This window comes from Prinia subflava, chromosome 3, assembly GCF_021018805.1.
Source record: "Prinia subflava isolate CZ2003 ecotype Zambia chromosome 3, Cam_Psub_1.2, whole genome shotgun sequence".
Classification (NCBI taxonomy): Eukaryota; Metazoa; Chordata; class Aves; order Passeriformes; family Cisticolidae; genus Prinia; species Prinia subflava.
In genome coordinates, this window is record NC_086249.1 from 35582326 (window position 1) to 35595581 (window position 13256).

The following is a 13256-nucleotide window of genomic DNA, read 5'->3' on the forward strand; positions in this document are numbered from 1 at the left end:
GGCTCAAGGGGAACCTTATCCCTCCCTACAATTGCCGGAGAGTGTAGCCAAGAGAGGCACAGCCTCTTCTGCCAGGTAACACTTCTGCCAAGTGACAGGATGAGAGAGAATGGCCTCAAGTTGTTTCAGAGTAAGTTTAAACTGGATATTAGGAAAAATTTCCTCTTGGAAATAGTTGTCAATCATTGGAACAGACTGCCCTGGGAACTTGTGGAGTCATCATCCCTGGGGGTATTTGAAAGTCACATAGATGTGGTGCTTAGGGACATGGTTTAGTGGTGGTGGACATGGCAGTGCTGGGTTAATGGTTGGATTCAATGATCTTAGAGTTCTTTTCCAATCTAAACAATTCTATGATTCTATGAAAAGATCTTAATGAACCTAATTTTCTCCAATTCTCCTGCAGTCCACTTACGGAGCGCTCATGTAAGGCATCTTCAGAGGTTTTGAATGTAATTGGCCAAAAAGAGACATCTTAGCCTTTCAGTCTTAATTTAGGCTCTATTTTTGAAAACTTGCTCTTATAAATGCATAATTTAAAGTTATTTCAGTAATGGAAGTTTTTTGATTCTCTATTCTTGAAGAGAGACTCCACTTGTGAAACATCCTTATTAAAAGGCTGACTTTTTCTAAAGCATGTTACCAGTATAGTTATTTTTTGAGTGTGACATTTGTGTGTGTTATGAACGAGTGTTTGAGATCACTTTAAAAAATCACTTAAAAATTGCTTAAAAGTCTTACAGATTTATTTTTACCTTTCAGAAATGTTAAGAAATAAGCTTCATTCTCACTGTTCATAGACAACTCTAATGCCTCAACTTTTGAGTAGCATTGAGGTAATTTCAAAGTGAATTTGAAGTGTTTCATAGCCTTGCACTATATAGATTTTGCTTAAACCCAAGGAAAATGGAAAATATAGTAGTAACCCCCAAGATTTGCTCGTCTGAATACTGTGCAAAGATGTTTTAAATGACTAGACAAAAAATTATGAAAGCAGCATATGACCTAAATTATAAATAAAATATAAGGACTACTGGACCAAAATCTGCATGCAGAAATAATTTACTGACAATCAAATCTACAGAGAGGGCTATTCAAGAACATTTACTAAGCCCTCAGTCCTCACACTTTTACAGTTGTGAGTCATATATTTTGAGCACCTGGACTGCAAATAGTTTTTCCAGAAATTCACTGCATGACTCTGTAAATGTTTAGCAGTTCTTGGATCTTTGACTCATCTCTTGGTGCTTGGTGTACCTGGATTTTGCTTTCATCTGTCCTTCTATGGTGACTTCCACAGCTTCTTAATTATGTAAGCTGTGACTGAGAATGGCCCACAAATTCTGAGTGTTTGCAGTGATGAACTATAAAAGTGTTTTTTTTTTTTACCTGAGGGAATAAAAGACTCAAATTTGCTTGTTTTGCATTTGTATCAATTGTCAAAGCTCCAGCAATGGAGCGATGCTGCGGTAGCTTACCTAAGGTGGGAGTTCACTCCATTTATTTTTTAAGAGTGAGGTTTGCAGTGTCATCATCACTCCACTGGAAGACACAACCAGAGAACATCTAATCTAGAGAAGGGAGCAAGCTTACAAGCTTGGTATATCAGAACTCTCCTTAGCAGCCCCCAGCAGGGCAGCAGAACCAGGTTCCCACATACAGAGCTGGAATGCTCAGATGATTACAAGAATACAGAGTATGAATTCCAGAAAGTTCAAGCAATTTCCTTCTGCTTGTGCATATCAAGATTTATACAAATAGCAGAACATGAGGCTTGGCAAGATAATTTTCCTTCAGTTTTGCCATGTGTTTCTTCACAAGCCTGTGCCTCATTAATTAAAAAACAGGGTACTTAATACTAGATGTCTGCCTGATGTCTCAACATTTGCATGCCTAGTTCTGTTGGCTGCAGTGCTACTGCAGTAAAGGCAAGGTAGTCACAGCCAATTTGTCTGTATCTGCAGAAGTGAGTTCTCAATGCTTAGTTGTGCTATAAAGTCAGTCCCTGAGAATCCCTGACAGTAATTGTCATTCTCCTACTCAAACCTAGAGCAATATTTAAAGCAGAGGAAGCACAGGAACCTCCCAAACAGTTTATTTCCCCGTTGCCTGTCAGTGATTTCACTGCAATGCCTAGAAAAAGCAAAGTAGTTCAGGCGGCATCTATTTCTGGCATGAAATCCTAGTTGTGGATTCCCAGTGCTGATGTGTTTTTCAGACCCTCTCATGAATTTCTAAGCTCTCTTGCAATAACAGCTTCTGGGAGGGGACTGAAATTCCTATGGCAGATTTCAGGTTTGCAGACTTTGATGAAATCTAAACAACAGGGTGGGAAAGCTGTTTTTTGTCAAGAGAAGCTATGAAGGCAGAGAAACAAATTCTTGCTAGTAGAGAGCTTTTCATCTCCTTGACAATTTTTTTCTGAGAAATGAAGGGTAGGATGTGGAAACCAGTATAAATTTTGAGGAGTGGGAGCAAAGGAATGGAGACTCTTTTCTGTTCTGCTCCTCTGCAGGGAGGAGGTATTCCAGCTAGGGATAAATACACAGCCTGGTACTCAGAAGTGTGTTGGTGACCCTCATAAAACCAGTGCCTTGAGATCCAGAGAGAGGCAGGGAGAGTCGTATTGAGGGTTGTGTAGTTGCTCAGAACCATTGTTAGTTTCTTTTTCCTTCTCTGGAAAGCCTGAATTCGCTTATTTTAAGCCTAGGAGACAGCTGTTACCATTAACTCCCTGTGTAACAGAAAACATGGGTTGTTCATAGCTTTCTGGAGTAGAAAAACTCCTTATCTGAAATACCTTAGATACACATCACAGGCATTTCCAACTCTTCACCAGCAAATAGGACACTATATAAAATATCTCTGGTAGCTTACAACAGCATATGAAAAGATTATGCTGATGGCAGTTTGTACAGTGGGATCCCTTCTCTTCCCCCTTCACCTTTTGCCCAATTCCTTTATAATCTTGCTCAGGCTGGGCAAACAGAAATGGCTTAAACAGAAGATGGAAGTTCTCTGTGGGGAATGGCTTAGTAATCTTGCAGTCCCTCGGCTTCCCACAGCTACTGACTTCTCCAGAACTCCCCCTTTCCTCCCTGGACAAGAGGGACGGGTCTCCAGTCCTGCTGTCAAAGCAGTAAGTTTAGGAGAAACAAGCAAGATTCTAGTCAGAGATACTTCTGTGTTAGGAAACCAAAATGAAAGCATTAGTATATATTCAGGACAGTTATTTAAAGCAAATGGTTACATTATTTTCTCTTCCTTCACATTACTGAATCAGAGTACAGTTGCATACTGTTGAGTTATTGGTGAAATAGCAACAGGATGATTAAGAAAATCATCAGGCAAAACCACGCAAAGTATGTTAGTTATCAACAAAGTAATTGGACAGCATTTAAGCAAATGAAACAGACACAGGCATGCAAAGGATTATGACTGTAGCAGAGAGTGGAGGTTTCCAAGTGACTGCATTCCAAGTGACCCAACTATATTCACTACCAGCAAACAGAGGACTTTCTCATCACTACCCTACCTCAAGAAATCATGAGAGGGGACAGTCACCCCAGAGGTATCAGTGATTCCCCGAAAATGGGAAATAATAGAGAGAGTGAGAGTAGGAAATCTTTAGAGAGGAAGAAAACAAATTGTGAATTCTATTAGATTGCTAACAAGCTAAATTTCAGGAAAAGGATAACTTTTAAGCCTGTTGTGCTTCAGTGGTTACAAAAACAGTCTGAGCAAAAGTGTAATATATAGTACTGAAAATAATTTTTGATTGGGGAGGGAGAAAATGTATAAAATTTATTTGCAAAATGGGAAAAGTGATAAAGTCAAGCTGGAGTCTACAGGAAGGAAGTCAGTCACTGCCAATTTTAAAAAGACATACAAATTTTCTAAAACATTTGTAAAGCAAGAATTCCTAGTGATAATGTAAGAACTTTTGTTAGATAGAGATAGTACACTTAAACAATGTAGGAAAGGACTACGTTTATATTGATTTGGAACCAGGAAGGAAGGAGATGAGGGACATGGCGATACTGAAATGTTTTCTAAACCATTAGCAGAAAAGGAGAATTCTTAGTAAACACAGGCTAGACAACGCAAAGAACTGAAATTACGATGTGTCAGAACACCCCACATGAGCACAGATGTCCTTCCTTTCCCAAATACAGCCTCCAGCACCCCTTCCACCCCAGTCAGCTGTGGGCTGATGCAGAGCTGCCTCCAGGTACTCTGCATGGCCCGTACCCGGCACTCCCTTGTCCTCGGCGACTGCGCCCTTCTTCTTCAGCAGCGGGCACACGATGCTTGCCCAGCGACTGGGGGGCACAGCCCCGTGCTCCCCTTTGGCTCCCCATCCGTAGCTGTGGTCGCAGCTACGGGGTCACGTCAGCCACCAAACCGGCTGAAGGAGTCTCTAAGACGAATGGTGTCTCTCACTGCCCCATTACGGTCTTGCTCTTCGTGCTGCCGGTTGGGACCGTGGCGCTGGGTCGCTGTCCCCGCAGCTGGCCCAGCGGTGCTGGCGGCATCCCGGACAGGCGCTGTGCTCGGAGCGCTGCTGCTGGCGCGCTGCCCGGCCAGGCTGCCCGGCTCCCGCAGCACAGCCCGGCCCCGGGGCACGGCCCCGGCCCGTCCGCCCGCGCTGTCCCGGGGCGGGAGCGCAGCTCCGGCACAGCGGCCCGCGGGCTCCGGCCTGGCACGGCAGCGCTGGCCGGGGGCACGGCGGGGCCGCCCCGCTGGCTTCGCCCGCTAGAGGGCAAGAGAGCCCCGCACAAGAGCGGCTGCCCCTGCCCCGCAGCCCCCGGCCCGCCGCGCCCGGCCCCTCCTGCCCCGGCGCGGTCCCCGGGAAGCAGCCCCGGGTGGCCGCTGCAGGCCTGGCCTCGGGGCCAGTCGGCGTGAAATGTCCTCGGTGGTCACGGTGCCGCGGAGGGAGAGGTAATCCCTTCCATCGGGAAAGCTCTCAAGGCCTTTGGCCGTTCCAGAAAGCGGGCATAGAGCCATCGTGGAGCTGGCACGGGCCTAATCCGTCGGGGGAGGGCACACCGGGCTGCCGCTGCGCCTGCTGCAGCGCACATGGAGCGGTGAGGGGGGCACGCACCCCGTCCCGCCGAGGGCACCTCCTCCCTGCCCGGCAAGGGGGAGAGGAGCTGGCTGCTGGCGCAGCTCCGGGCTAGCACTGGTGAGTAGCATCCAGCTCATGGCCAAGCTACATGCCTTGGTTGGTGTACAAAGGCCGCCTCGTCTTTCAGGCAGTGAACTATCTACAGAGGAAGAGTATCAGCCGAAGGAAGAGCCTCCGGGATGCCCTGTAGCCTGCTGGCAAACCCTACAGAGACTTCAGCTACAACTGAGTACTGACAGCATGGGAGCAGGAAGAAGCCAGAAACCTCTGATGGGGCACCACGTGTGCTTGGGCAGGGAAAGTGCACAAAGCAAAGCACTGGCTGTGGCAAAGAGGGTCTCACAATGAGCAGTTCTGTGAGCCTTGCCACATAAATTGTTTGCCATGTGGAGGCCTCTGCAGGGTCACCTGCGCACATGGCAACGCTGATTTCCTCTCCTTTTCTCCTTTCAGTGGCGCATTGGCTCTTGAGCTGGAGGGACTTGCAATGTAGTGGGCAATCAACTCATTAGTAAAATAAGCAGATACGAGTGACGTACAAATAAACACATCACAAATTTCAAACATATTTGGCAGCCTTCATACTTACATCACCCTATCTACCTTCAACTATCACCAGCAAGGACATGCATTCAAAAAGACTGTATTGACACCTGTGTCAATGCACTTGACTTTATCTGACTGATAATAGCAGTATTACTTTTGTGCTCAGATTAACATATCTTAAAACATGGACCCTCATTAACTCCCTCGCTAGGATGATCACAAAGATCATGTTCTGCCAGTCTTTGTTTATGTGAATTCACGGATTCCTGTACACTGCAAAATAGCATAACACCACGAAGAATCCATGTCAGATATCCCACTGTTGCTGTGTATGGCATGGTGACACTGACACTGGTGTTTTCTTGGAATTTTCCACCTAAACTGCATGTTTTACACTAGTCTAGTGTGAAAATTTGATGAACTGGGAACACACCCTTTCCTGCTGAATTCTGGAATTCTTATAGGAATCTTTTTGGTCATAAATACTGCTATTTTTTCTACAATCTCTATAGTGAGAAAACAAATACATTTATCTAGTTTAAATTTTCTAAATTTGTAGACATTGTAATTATTAATCCATTAACCTGAATCGCATGGCTTTTGGTTTTGTTTTGTTTTGTTTTCACAAATGTTTTCTTTATTTCCAGTCAATCTAATGTTTGATAATTGTGACTTTCAGTCATTTTTAATTGCTGAGACCACATGAGTTTTCTTTGGAGTGTTAATTTGTGTAGCTGTATTAATAGTTGAGTGCCCTCACCAGCCATTCTGGGGAAATGCCCAATCACATGTATAAGGCAGCAGGTGGGATCCATGCAGTCCTATCTAGACCTCTGTCATGTAGAAGTCTACATCTAATATAGGCTCCCTCCATACACGAGAAAGAATTAAGCATCTTTAGCGCATGAGTCATGTCATCTTAAAGTAGATGCCTAGAATAGGTCAGGTGATTTGTGCCCTAAAACTGCACCTATTTCCCTGTGTTAAAGAACAAATCATTTATATCTTGATGTCTCAATTCTAGCAACCTCAAGTGAGATGAGATTATTGAATAGTCATATACAGGTTTATGTCATGCTTTAAAATACCCTAAAAATCCTTATTTGTTAAGAAAACTGAAAATAATACTTTTTATATTATTCTCCATTTACATGTAAAAAATAGAAGCTTCTAAAGGTTTTCTGCCTCAAGACATTTTAGTAAAAATGGCAAATGCCATGTGTTTCATGGGAAAGTCATAACAACTCTCTTTTTAATAACTGCGTCTTTCAGTTCTCTGTCTGCAAATTTGGGAAATAAATGGGTTAGATGCATTAAAGGTCCAGAATAGGAACCTGCTCTTGGTAACATGATACAATATGGGGGGAGTTAAAACAACAACAACAAACCACCAAAAAATCCAAACAACCGAGAAAAAACTGTTTTGGGAGGCTGAATTATTTTTTAAATAACATTCAAAAAATGATATGTGAAAAGATTTTTTAAAACTAAGCTAGTTGGCAGAGTGCAGGTGGAAAAAATTTCTTTTATAAGTGTCATAATGTCTAAAACCTGACAGAGATGTCACATTAGTGTGTTGCATGTGAGGAGAACGTGTGCCAGGAACTCCTCAAGAAATGCAGGATCCTTCTGACCAGTTCTGCTCTCAGGAGTTAAAATCCTGCATAAAGCTGATGAGTAAGCTCTTGATGACTCACTGTGGCAGATGCAGATTTAATTCCAGGAGGTTATAAGGGAAGTGGGTGTGAATCTCGAGTAGAGGGGAGCTAGGGATGTTCCTGCCTCAGTGTCTTGGGGATAAAAATGTAGGTTTTTAATACTGCCCCAGCTATCAGCAATGCCAAACTTCTGTAAGGGGTAAGTTTGACATTACACATCACACATAGATTTTATGTGAAGCAAGGTTGGAACACCACCTACTCACAGATGGGTATAATTTTGGGGATGTCCTGCATAATTCATGTGTGGCTTTGATACTTATGAGTAATTCAGACATCAAAGCCTCAACTTAGATAACACTTTTATAACACTAAACTTCCTATAGCAAATAACCTGTGAGCTTTCATTTAAGCACCTTTAAAAAAAAGGCAACTATACCAATACTTTCTTCTTTACCTTCAGATATTTTTCATATAGTAAGCTGGTGTGAAGTACAAGATAGAAAATACTGAAGCCTGAAGTAGAGAAAAGAAGTCCATATAATACTCTTCACTGGGACTAGAAATGCAAATTTAAAGCACTAGAAAGGAGCTAGGAACCTCTTTCCTGAAATCACACCAGATACCAGGCCCTTATGGTCACTCTGCTTTACTAGTGGCACAAACCTTCACTTTTCCACAGTCCAATTTTTAACAAGCAATTTTATGTTCTCTTCCAAGTTAGCCATTATGCATGGAAAAATCTCCCCATTAATAACCATAAAGCTCCTTTATTGTTCTCCTTCAAATCTCCTTAAAACTTCCTTCTGACACCAAACACTTGTCTCTGGCTGGGCCTGTTGCTTTTTATTCTCAAGGCTGTTTTTCCCTTATCCTTCCCCCATGGGTTTGTACTATACACCTGTTGTCTTTCATCATGGGTTAAGATCATAAGCTCTTTGGGCATAGACCATCTCTCTTATTACATGAGTCTACAGTATCCGACACAATGGAACTGTGAGCCCTGAATGGGGCCTCTGGGTCCTGCCATGATCCACTTGATAAAGAATGATGATTTTTGACATGGTGCATTCTGCAGTTTTTCCCAAGTCATTCTGCAGTTGTTCACGCTGATATAACCAGTGTGTGAGAGCAGTGTCCTTAAATCCTGAAAGAAAAGAAAAAAAAAAGAAAAAAAGAAAAAGAAAAAAAAAGGTAAATGCTTCAGAACTATTTGCCAGAGAGTAAGGACTTTACAACTTGGTGCTGGGTATTTTTTTCTGCATAAATGCATGGGATGACATGCAGCAACTGTTTCTTTTTGTGTGTTTGTACAGAACTAGTGGTCTGCAGTTTCTGCATCCTGTCCTTCAAATTGCAATAAAGACTGTTGGAGTCAAATGAAAGGGGGGTGGCTCATGCGCCACTGGCGTGAGTCAGTTCCCTGAAGGTCCGTGTGGATTCAGGACACAGCTTTTCCCTGCTGCAGTTTCGCCACTAGACATGGGAACTAGTGTCTCTCCCTCCTCTCGTGTTTAGTCACATTGGCAAGCGGGGGGATGCAGGAAAGCTGCACCACTCAGAGCTGGACTGCTGGCTTTTGTGGTGGGGAAGGTAAGGAGAGCCACCCCCTCCACTGCATCCCCATCGAGCAGGAGGACATGCAGAGTCGATTATTTTTAGTTAACCCTCTTGCAAAATTCTCCTTCTCTAGAGTTCTCTTTCCAGGCTCCACCAATGACCTTCCCGGACCCTGCTACCTCAGTGGTGCACATCATCATTCACACCATGCAATCTCTTCCCCCAGCCCCCAAGATATTATGTTTCTCGTCCTTTTCTCCCTGCCTCTCTCTCTCCCCCCACCATTCCCAAAAGAGCCTGTCTTTAGGTTTTGTGCTCAATTCAAGGGGCTGCCGGAGTGTCCTCTCCCTCGTGCAAGGCTCCGCATCGTGCCCAGTCCTTGAGCTCTGCTCAAGAACACTTTTGCAAATGCAGGAGACCCTCTGTCCCTTTGCTGATTCACACAGCCCTCTCCGAAGGGCAAAATCACAATTACACCAATTTCTGGGCATCATAAGAAGAAACAGAAAGCCTCTCTCTGCTCGCCAAGTCTCTCCCGACAGTTTTAAATAACTTCATTTTGGGGGGCGGGGGAGGGAGGGGTTGGGGGCAAAGAGAACACGTACTTCGCACGGCACCCCTATCTCTCTCCATACCACCTCCGCTCGCTTCTCCCTTCCCTCCACCGCGCTCTTACAAACTGGGGCCGAGCGAGGAGCCAAGGTTGGCCCGCGGGGCGTCCCGGGCGGCGGCAGGGCCCCGGCGCTCCCCGCACCGGCATCCCCGGCACTGCTCCCCGGCAGCGCAGGGGCAGAGCGGGAGCGCTGCGGACTGCCGGGGCGGGGGCCGGAGTGCAGGAGGCAAAACCTGCGGCGAGGGCAACAAGGACCCCCGGCACCCGCCCCAGCTCCCGAACTTCCCGCGCCGCGCCGGTTTGCCCGCCGGAGCCGAGTTTGAGCCCCGCCTGGGACAGCGGCAGCCCGGTTACCTGCGGCAGAGCGGCCCGGGGCCGGGCTGCGGAGCGGTGCGGGGCGGGCTCGCCTCCGCCTCCCCTGCGGCGGGGCCGGGCCCCGGGCCGAGCTGGGGCTGGGCGGGCAGGGCTGTGCCCGCCCCGCTCCCCCCGCCAATGTCAGGGGGGACTCGGGCTATGCGGGCATCTCCCGAGGAGCCCGCTCCCCGCAGCGGGCGGGCGCGGTATATTTAGCATCGCGTCGCTTTATTCCTCCCCCAAAGTTTCGCCCACTTATTTATTTATTTGCCGGCGAGCGCGGCGCTGCCGCAGAGCAGCAAGAGCCGCTCCGCGCCGTGCCGAGCGCTGGAAGCGGCTCGGTATTGCAGCAGGTAGAGCTGAGCGCTAGGACCTCGGAGAATCCTTCTAGCAGCAATCAGGACTACCTTAAACCCAGCCCAATGCCTCTTCCTGCGCCACTCTGCGTGCTGGATGGAGATCCACAGTCAAGAGCTGCAGCTCAGTGCTGGAGTACAACATTTCACAGGGAGCCCTGCAGAAGCAACACCTGTTTCGAGCCAGCCAAGAAAGACACAAGCACTTGTATGTTGCTGCTTTGCTTGTGGATCGTCAATAATCCTAAACCAGTGGACATCTGCTGAGCCTCCTGAGAATTCTGGATAATAGATTTGGACGTCAAAAGTTTTTTTTGCTTTTTCCTTTTTTCTTTTTTTTTTTTTTTTGGATTTATCTCAGCCAACAACGTGAGATTTCCCCCTCCCCCTTTGCAGGATTCATGCTGATGTATGCAGTCTGTTATAGAGTAAAAACAGCGCATGCCTTTCTGGAGTCAGAATCCATAAATCCTGACGTAGCCTGTGCATCTTAAAAAAAAAAAAATCCCTATAACGCCTAGGTATTTAAGTTGCTATGGTCATTCTTATCTTAAACCAAATGGAGAAACTACGGATTTTTTTCTTTATTACAGTTGGATGGGCTGAAGACCGTATTGCTTGCTAAGAGCTGGGGATATATGCATTTATATAGATATACACATCTATATGTTTATAAATATGTCAGTGTGTGAGTATAAAGTGGTGGTTTCTTAGACTAACTGGTTTGACCTTGAACCTGTACCAGTCAAAACAGAATATTACTTTTATTTATGCATTTAATGGATTGAAGAAAGAACATTTTCTCTGTAACTGCGCTAGGGAGGGGAGAGGAGTGGAATATACCTAATCTTATATCTCCTGGGTTTGGCACCATCATTATTGTTTATTCTCATTCTCTAAAAGCAGAATCTTCTGATGGCTCCCTTAGGTGAAGTTGGGAACTATTTCGGTGTGCAGGATGCAGTACCCTTTGGGAATGTGCCCGTTTTGCCGGTGGATAGTCCGGTTTTGTTAAGTGACCACCTGGGTCAGTCTGAGGCAGGTGGGCTGCCCAGGGGGCCTGCGGTCACGGACTTGGACCATTTAAAGGGGATCCTCAGGCGGAGGCAGCTATACTGCAGGACTGGATTTCATTTAGAAATCTTCCCCAATGGTACTATCCAGGGAACCAGGCAAGACCACAGCAGATTTGGTAGGTATTATCCTTAACCCTTTAGTGGTCATGTGATGAAATAATGGGGCAGAACTGCGGGCGGGGGGACGGTGGGGGGTGCGAGGCGGGCGGGAAGGGGGGTTTGTGCTGATGGCTGATCCACCGAGGGGGAAAATGAATGTGTCCGGGGGTGCAGATGTACACGAGAGGCACCACCTCGGCCGAGCAGGAGCCCTCGCTGAAGTCGCCGGGTGTTCGGTAGCGATGTTTGTGTAGCCCCAAGTTCTGCTTAAGAGCAGACGCGTAATGGGAGGTGGTGGTGGCGGTGGTGGAATTTTCGCTCGGGACGTTTCTGCTGAATGATTTGATTTCGCGAGTTTAAAGGGTTTTTAATCATTAACCACCACGATTTAAAATTCACCGAGTTTCCTGGAGGGAGTGGCTCTCGTCCTATACGCAGATTGACGAGGGCTTTTCTTTCGTTTTCTCTGCCGATTACCTGCCCTAGTAACTGCCCGAGTTGCACACCCTGCCTGGTTCGCTGCTCGGCGAGGATTTCCCGGCAGCGCACTCCGACCCGCAGCCGGGCTCTGCGCCCGCCCGAGCCCGCAGCCGTGCGGCAGTGCCCGTGACAGGCGCCCCGGGAAAGAGGGAGCGCAGGTGGGGTCCGGAACCAGCCGGGAATCCTGCGCCAAAACCTGCCTTTCTCGAGCTGTGTGGCGTGTCAGGCTGGCAGCGAATTTGAAAAGAGCGTTCCCCTGGGTTTCCTTTCCAGGGGACGCTATTTGTGACTCAGCAGCGAGGGCTGGAGGGCTGCTGGCCCCGGCCGCTCCGGAGAGCCTGTGCATGCACACACGCACACATGCACATGCACACGCGAGTCCAGTGGGCCTGGAGCTTCTCGGCTGCCGGGGAGTCTGTTAAAAGCCCGGCAGATTGAATGTATGAAAGTGACTAAAACAGCCTGGCTGAGCTCATTCTTGGGGTTTTTTTTAAGGAGGGGTGCGGAAAATATGCCAGGTTAGCTCGCCGCGCTCCCAGCTGTTGGAAGGAGTTAACTTGTGAGTGAACCAACCTGACAGCACTTAAATTCGGTCGTAAAAACCAAGTCCTGTGTTGATTTTTTTTCTCTCTTTGTATTTTAATGCCAGATGTTGAACGATATCTAAGCTGTATTTTATTGCTTTGTGAAGCTATTTAGATAATGCCGGTGTTGTAGGAGATGATCTCCAAAGGGCTCATAAGGCAAGCGGGGAGGGAGGGACGGGGGAGGAGAAGACTGAGACTCTCGCGTGGTCGCAGGTTCATCCTCCATCCCCCTCCATCCGCTGCTCCCTGACACTCTCACGCTGCTTTACAGGCTCTTCCTCCCTCCCACGCCGCCCGCCCGGGTTCTACGGGGCTGGTTGCGGGGTGGGGGCAGCGTCGCGGCTCTCCCGGGGGTGCAGCATCCACGCTCGCTGGCGAGAAAAAGTGCGGAAAGTGTTTAAGGCAGACGCGTAGTGAGGGGAATGGGGCGGGGTGGGGGGGCGGTGTGGGGTGTGTTGCAGCGAGGCGTTTTCCTCGGCACGGGCAGACGCCGTGCGCGGCTGCTGAGCCTCGGCCGCAGGTCGCGCTTGCCCGCCGCGCTGCGGGCGCGGGGCGGGGGAGGCGCGCAGGGGCCGCAGCAGGTGTAGGGCACCGGCAGCCGGGGCGGCGGGGGGCCGGCGGCCCGCGGGGCCCCGCCGCCCCCGGAGGAGGGCCGCCAGCTGTTCCCTGCGCAAGGCGGCGGTGACCACATTACTCGTGGCGTCTATTTTTAAAAATGGCTTTCCAGCCGCAGTTGTAGGAAGCTGACAATTCCGAGGGGCAGTTCTTCCACCCCTTGCAGCGCCTTAGCTTTAAATAG

General features: G+C 47.8%; 1 protein-coding gene across 2 annotated transcripts in view; it reads left to right on the forward strand.

The window, feature by feature from the left end:
- The first annotated feature begins 9570 nt into the window (after window positions 1–9570).
- FGF9 (fibroblast growth factor 9) overlaps window positions 9571–13256 on the forward strand; it is a 28356-nt gene continuing 24670 nt past the window's right edge. The window contains exons 1-2 of one of the 2 annotated variants that reach the window (XM_063394667.1): window positions 9571–10423; window positions 11144–11407. In XM_063394667.1, the coding sequence (XP_063250737.1) occupies window positions 10282–10423; window positions 11144–11407 (406 nt within the window). In that variant the 5' untranslated portion in view covers window positions 9571–10281. Of the gene's footprint in view, window positions 11408–13256 lie in introns of both variants that reach the window. The other variant, XM_063394668.1, reaches the window with a different exon arrangement.